Source organism: Primulina tabacum, chromosome 1 (genome assembly GCF_025594145.1).
Source record: "Primulina tabacum isolate GXHZ01 chromosome 1, ASM2559414v2, whole genome shotgun sequence".
Lineage (NCBI taxonomy): Eukaryota > Viridiplantae > Streptophyta > Magnoliopsida > Lamiales > Gesneriaceae > Primulina > Primulina tabacum.
Genome location: NC_134550.1, coordinates 35,484,523 through 35,492,309, shown reverse-complemented (window position 1 = coordinate 35,492,309; position 7,787 = coordinate 35,484,523). Strand labels below are relative to the sequence as shown.

The following is a 7,787-nucleotide window of genomic DNA, read 5'->3' as shown; positions in this document are numbered from 1 at the left end:
TCACGGTCTGTAAAAGTTTTTGTGAACTAAGAGTTTAAGTTTTGGCAGTGTTAAGTCCAAACTGATGTGGGTCAGTACAACTTTTGTATTCGATCAAAGTCTTTTAGTGAAAATCCTATCTTCGTGATAGAAGGGGTGACGTAGGAGTTATTCTGTGGGGACCCGGGCTCTAACTCAATTCTTTTTGGGATTAATTGGATCTTCATTAGAAAATGTGGGTCAATTTTTTTTTTTTGCTTTTTAACATTAATTCAAATGTATACAAACATACACAATATATTATACAACATGTTTCCATTGCACTTTATTCAAAAGATCATACACTTGTTCAACTACAACGATGTCACTAGTGTTTAGAAAATCAGTACAAGTCTAGTAAGAAACAACTAGTAATCTTCTACGTTCGAAATCACCACGCTATCTTGATCTCTCATCTTTGTCGTGACCCTGATCCTGCCCCACCTGTTGTTATGCACACATACAGACACAACAACAGCCGGAAACTTCAGTGAGAACAAATCCCAGTATAAGACATGGTAAACAAGCATATACACAACATAATCATGAAGCATACTATCATGAATTAAAATCAATAACAACATGTCCCATAGTCTATGAAACATGATCAATATAAGCATGCAATCTAAATCAACTCATATCTTGAATCAACTCTTGTCTAACTCTAGGGATCCCGGTGTGAATAAGATGTCACAGTCTGCCACCTACCCTCCCAATCGGGGTGACGGTACGTCTTATTCCTAGACTTCGGTCCTGTCTGTATCGAATGTCTACAATCGGAGTCAATCTGCTCCTATGCGTCGATACCACCGAACATCTAGAAATTAGGCAATTCTGCCAATGACTCTCCTATCTCAATGCTTAAATATAAATCAATAGACAAAGCCTAAACATATAACCTAGTATGTGATTTTGGGAAACTCAAATCAAGTCTAATTCGAGTTATATCTTCCCGAATCAACATGAATTATACCTTTCGTTGTCGTACAATCTTTGTCGTAGTCGAAGTCTCGATCTCGAAATTACCAAATCTGAAATGGCATAATTAATGTGCATTCTATCAATCTTCCACTCAATGCAACACATATACGAATCAATAATAATTCTCGATACAATTCGACGGCATAACAGCGTAATCTTGCGATACCGATAACTTAAACAACAATCAACTAATACAAGGACCATATCATCAATTCATAACCATCACAATCTATATATCAAGATCTCAAAATCTGCATAATCTCATACCCATATATGCTGGAAATCTAAACAATCTCATATCATATCCGTTCTTCGATTCGTTTGCAATTCTACGATCATCATAATCATGGAAACACAAAATAGAAATCAAATCTGAATTCTCTCAACATATATATTTCGAAACATGCTGAAAATGAACCATACTTACATCCTTTTGAAGCTTATGATGCAAGGAACACAAATCTGAACTCGGAATTAAAATCGAATGAATGGATCTTGCACAAGCTAATTTCTAAGCTAGAAGAAACTTAGAAGATTCTTTCATGGAGATCTCAGCCTTTGCTGCTAGAGAATGAAGAAAAGGAAGACACATCTAACATATATGCATGGCCTAGGACACATGGTTTATTTTTCATCAACCACGTCGCACAGCGGGTGCGGTAACTTTTCACCGCGGGTGCGCTCGGCTTTCGGCCTCCCTTCCAATTTTCCAAAATCGACGACCGCGGGTGCGGTCCTAATTTCACCGCGGGTGCAGTCTCATTTATATGTCAAAATCCTACCTACTGGCCATCAACCGCGGGTGCAGTCCATTTCATAGCGCAGGTTCGGTGTTGCTTCGGCAACACATTCTGAAATTCAAAATAAATGGCCGCGGGGGCGGTCTTGTTTGAGGCGCGGGTGCGGTTCCTATCATCAATGCAACACTTCATATATATATCACAATTTAAAAGTATCAAACGAGAATCGCGGGTATTACATTTCTCCCCCTCTTAGATATGAGTTCGTCCTCGAACTCGCAGGCAATCAATCAAAGTATACACAAGAAATAATATAATCAAACTAAGTAATTACTCACATCATATAAATAACTCAGGATATCTCTGTCTCATTTCTGATTCTGTCTCCCAAGTCGCTTCTTCCGTGCCATGACGACTCCACTGGACTTTCACTAGCGGAATAGTCTTCGTTCTGAGCTGTTTTTCTTTTCGATCCAGAATCTGTAATGGTTGCTCAAAATAACTCAAAGTATCGTCAAGCTCGGCTTCGTCAGGCTGAATGACATGAGAAGCATCAGGCATGTATCTACGCAGCATCGATACAAGAAAGACGTTATGTATCCCAGATAAAGATGGAGGAAGAGCAAGTCGATATGCTCGATCGCAAAAATTCTCAAGAATCTCGTACGGACCAATGTATCTCGGAGAAAATTTCCCGTGTTTGCCAAATCTGACAACGCCTCTGAAAGGAGAAATCTTCAAAAATACTCTGTTTCCCTGTTCAAATACCAACGGTCTACGCCTGATGTTCGCATACTTAGCCTGTCTATCTTGCGCTGTCTTCATTCTCTTCTGAATGATCTTTAATTTTTCGGTCATTTCACGTATCATATCAAGCCCAAGTTCTGGTACCTCTGAGATGTCATCCCAGTACAGTGGAGATTTACACTTCTTGCCGTATAAAGCCTCAAACGGAGCCATCTCAGTGCTCGTCTGATAGCTGTTGTTGTACGAGAATTCACAAAGTGGTAGTGAATCTTGCCAACTAATACCAAAATCTAGCACCACAGCTCTCAGCATATCCTCTAAGGTCTTGATAGTCCGCTCTGACTGTCCGTCTGTCTGGGGATGATAAGCAGTACTTAGGTGTAATGTCGTACCTAGAGCCTGCTGCAGACTATGCCAGAAATGTGAAGTGAATCGGGGATCACGATCTGATACGATCGACTTCGGCACACCATGCAATCTGACTACCTCTCTGACATATATATCTGTCATCTGATCATGTCGGTACGTCATTCTATACGGAATAAAACAGGCTGATTTGGTAAATCTGTCAATAATGACCCAAATCGCATCACAGCCCCGGGATGATCGTGGTAACCTCGTAACGAAATCCATGGAAATGTGGTCCCATTTCCATTCAGGAATAGATAGACTCTGAAGTAAACCTCCGGGCTTCTTTCTCTCTGCACCTGTTGGCAATTTAAGCACTTAGACACAAACTCGGCAATATCTACTTCATCTGTTTCCACCAGAATTGTGTCTTCAGATCGTTATACATTTTCCTGCCACCAGGATGAATACTGAACCGACTACAGTGCACTTCTGACAATATCTGTTGTTTCAAATCTGAAATATCTGGCACTACAAGGCGGTTATTCACATACAGAACATGATCATGTACCTGATACTCCGACTGATATCCTGATCTGACCATCTGAATCGACTTCTGAATATTCTGATAAGTTTTTTGTGCTGCTTTAATTCTCAAAATCAAATCTGGCTCAACTTGAATCGTAGCAAGTCGTAGTGGTCTACTATCTGTATCAAACGCTAATCCAGACAAACAGCAATCTTCAATCATATTCGAAACACCTATCGTCGATAAGGATAAAGAACATACCTTTCGACTCAAGGCATCCGCTGCTGCATTCGACTTCCCTGGATAGTATTTGATCTCGCAATCAAAGTCCTTTAACAAATCAAGCCATCTACACTGTCTCATGTTCAACTCTGACTGAGAAAACAGATACTTCAGGCTTTTGTGATCAGAGTAGATTTCAAACTTCTCGCCATAGAGGTAGTGTCGCCATATCTTCAGAGCAAATACGATGGCCGCCAATTCAAGATCATGAATTGGATAACGAATCTCGTGTGGCTTCAGCTATCTCGAGGCATATGCAATCACATGTCCTCGCTGCATAAGAACACATCCTAGCCCCCTGTGAGATGCATCACAATATACGATGAAATTATCAGTACATGAAGGTATCGTCAACACTGGAGCACTAGTCAGTCGTTTCTTCAACTCCAAGAAGCTAGACTCACAAGCTTCAGACCACACAAATGGCGCATCTTCTGTGTCAACTGGGTAATCGGTTTCGCGATACTGGAGAAATCTCTGATAAATCGTCGGTAGTATCCTGCTAGACCCATGAAACTGCGTATCTCTGGTATAGAGGTCGGTCTAGGCCAACTGATCACAGCTTCAACTTTACTCGGATCCACAGAAATACCGTCTTCAGATATGATATGACCCAAAAACACAACCTGTCTCAACCAAAACTCACACTTTGACAGTTTAGCATACAATTTCTCTGTTCTCAATGTCTGCAATACAATTCTTAAATGCTCGGCATGATCAATCTCACTTTTGGAATATACCAAAATATCATCAATAAAAACAATAACAAACTCATCTAGATACTTCTGAAAGATACGGTTCATCAAACTCATAAACACCGCTGGAGCATTCGTTAAACCAAAAGGCATGACAATAAATTCGTAATGTCCATACCTGGTGCGGAACGCTGTCTTCGGTATATCAACATCTCGGACTCTCAGCTGGTGATATCCAGATCTCAGATCGATCTTGGAATAGACAGAGGATCCCTGCAACTGATCAAATAAGTCATCGATACGAGGCAATGGATATTTGTTCTTCACTGTTGCCTTGTTCAGTTGTCGGAAATCAATACACAATCTCATCGAACCGTCTTTCTTTCGAACAAATAATACCGGAGCACTCCAAGGAGATACACTCGGTCTGATGTAACCCTTGGCCAATAAATCTTCGAGCTGTTCTTTCAATTCTTTCAATTCAATAGGCGCCATTCTATAGGGAGCTCGAGATATAGGGACTGTACCTGGTATAAGATCAATGCTGAAATCAACCTCTTGGGCTGGAGGTAACCCTGGAATCTCGTTTGGGAATACATCCGCAAACTCACATACCACTGGCAGATCTGCCAATGACGGGCTCGATTTCAGTAGATCTACTGAATATATAAGGAACCCCTCTGCTCCTTTCTGCAACAATCTGGTCATCGTCATAACAGATACTAAGGGAATCCGAGATCTGGAACCCTTACCGTAGAATTTCCACTCGTCAGCCATCTCTGGTCTGAACCTGACAATTTTCTGGAAACAATCTACAGTAGCTCTGTACTTGGTTAACATATCAATCCCAACAATACAGTCAAAATCAGCTAAACCAAGAACGATGCAATCTAAGTCAATATCATGACCCTCAAACTGCAGTATACAATGTCTAACCGTAGTCACAGATACAAGACCACTTCCCAACGGAGAAGAAATAGACACTACAGCAGATAATGACTCGACAGGTAAAGCATGCATCAATGCAAAGCGCTTAGATATAAAAGTATGAGATGCACCTGTGTCTATCAACACCTAAGCAGGATAACCGCAAAGAGAACAGTTACCTGCAATCACATCATCTGGTGCATCTTGGGCCTGTTCCTCTGTCAATGCAAACACTCGAGCCTGCTGTCTGGGAGGTTGGCTCACAGTCTGGCTACCTCTGGCTCTGGGCTGTGTCTGTGTAGGAGTGGGCTGAAAGGAATGAACAGATGAAGCTTGCCTCTCAGGCTGAGCTACTGAACCAGATGCTCCTACACTCTGAGCCTGCTGTACACCTTTCTGGGGACAAACTCTGGCAAAGTGTCCCTGCTGTTTGCAGATGTTGCAGCGACCCATAACACCTTGACACTGCTCGGTGGCATGTCGGCCTCCACAAGAACTGCAATAAACACCTGTATACTCTGTACTCTGGCCAGGACCTCTCTGTCGTGACCCACTGGAGCTCGACGAACTGCTCCATGATCTCTTGAACTGTTTACCCTTCGCTTTCAACTGGTCTTTTCTTCCACTGCTACTACCACCACCTTCAAATCTGGAAGGGGGTTGAACTGCAGGTTGTGGCGGTCTCGGGGTCGGAGCGACATAAGAAATGCTTCGTTGCCTAAGCAATCCAGCTTCTGCCCCCTTGGCACGGTTCAAGGCCTCTGAAAAGCTGTTCGGTCGACCGGTATTCACCAAGGTAAAGATTTCCGGATTTAGGCCATTGATAAAGTGATCTGCCACGGCCTCGTCACTCTCGGCAACGTGAGGAGCAAATTTGAGCAATGTCGAAAACTTTGCCACATATTCCTCAATGTTCAGCTGTCCCTGTCTTAAATTGGCAAATTCAGCACCCTTATCTTTTCGGAAAGACACATGAAAGAATCGTTGATAAAACTCAGTCTTGAACACCTTCCAAGTGATCTGCGTGCCACGATGCTCTAATGCTCTTTTCGTAGTCAGCCACCAGTTCTTTGCCACTTCTTGCAGTTGGTGCCCAACTAATTTCACTTGTCGGTCATCGGTGTATTCAAGTGAATCAAATAACATTTCTATGTCATCGAGCCAGCTTTCACATTCCACTGAATTTTCTGTGCCCTTCAGTGTCGGAGGTCGGAATGGCTGAAACCTTTTAAGCAAAGTCTCCATCGGTGTAGCAGTCACATCCATCGGATCATTGGATGTACTGCCCTGTTCTGATGCTCGACCTGCTGCTGGTTGCGGTACTCGTCGAGGCGGCATATCTGATTATCAAACAGATTAGTACACAATCTATATAATCTATCTCAGCCCTCCTCTGATCATATACCTCTGATCCAGAATCGGTTCTGATTCAGTCTTTGCGAATACATGCAGTAAATCAACTCAGATAACGCGACAACATGTAATAGGGAAAGCAATAAATGATGCTAGCACCACAAAAGCAAGGAAGAAAATTCAATATACCCCGCTCATTCTACTCTATCTCAATCTAAAGGATCTATCGCTCTGATACCACCTGTTGTGGGGACCCGGGCTCTAACTCAATTCTTTTTGGGATTAATTGGATCTTCATTAGAAAATGTGGGTCAAATTTTTTTTTTTTTTGCTTTTTAACATTAATTCAAATGTATACAAACATACACAATATATTATACAACATGTTTCCATTGCACTTTATTCAAAAGATCATACACTTGTTCAACTACAAAGATGTCACTAGTGTTTAGAAAATCAGTACAAGTCTAGTAAGAAACAACTAGTAATCTTCTACGCCTGAAATCACCACGCTATCTTGATCTCTCATCTTTGTCGTGACCCTGATCCTGCCCCACCTGTTGTTATGCACACATACAGACACAACAACAGCCGGAAACTTCGATGAGAACAAATCCCAGTATAAGACATGGTAAACATGCATATACACAACATAATCATGAAGCATACTATCATGAATAAAAATCAATAAAAACATGTCCTATAGTCTATGAAACATGATCAATATAAGCATGGAATCTAAATCAACTCATATCTTGACTCAACTCTTGTCTAACTCTAGGGATCCCGGTGTGAATAAGACGTCACAGTCTGCCACCTACCCTCCCAATCGGGGTGACGGTACGTCTTATTCCTAGACTTCGGTCCTGTCTGTATCGAATGTCTACAATCGGAGTCAATCTGCTCCTATGCATCGATTCCACCGAACATCTAGAAATTAGGCAATTCTGCCAATGACTCTCCTATCTCAATGCTTAAATATAAATCAATAGACAAAGCCTAAACATATAACCTAGTATGTGATTTTGGGAAACTCAAATCAAGTCTAATTCGAGTTATATCTTCCCGAATCAACATGAATTATACCTTTCGTTGTCGTACAATCTTTGTCGTAGTCGAAGTCTCGATCTCGAAATTACCAAATCTGAAATGGCATAATTAATGTGC

The 7,787-nt window shown here is 41.6% G+C and overlaps 1 protein-coding gene across 1 annotated transcript; it reads right to left on the bottom strand.

Moving 5' to 3' along the window:
* Positions 1–5,250: 5,250 nt before the first annotated feature.
* Positions 5,251–6,512, bottom strand: LOC142508501 (uncharacterized). The gene is made up of 2 exons (XM_075619534.1): positions 5,864–6,512; positions 5,251–5,255 (listed from the first exon to the last, which is right to left on the bottom strand). Exons 1-2 carry the CDS (start codon positions 6,510–6,512, stop codon positions 5,251–5,253), a joined length of 654 nt encoding a protein of 217 aa, XP_075475649.1.
* Between the last annotated feature and the right edge of the window lie 1,275 nt (positions 6,513–7,787).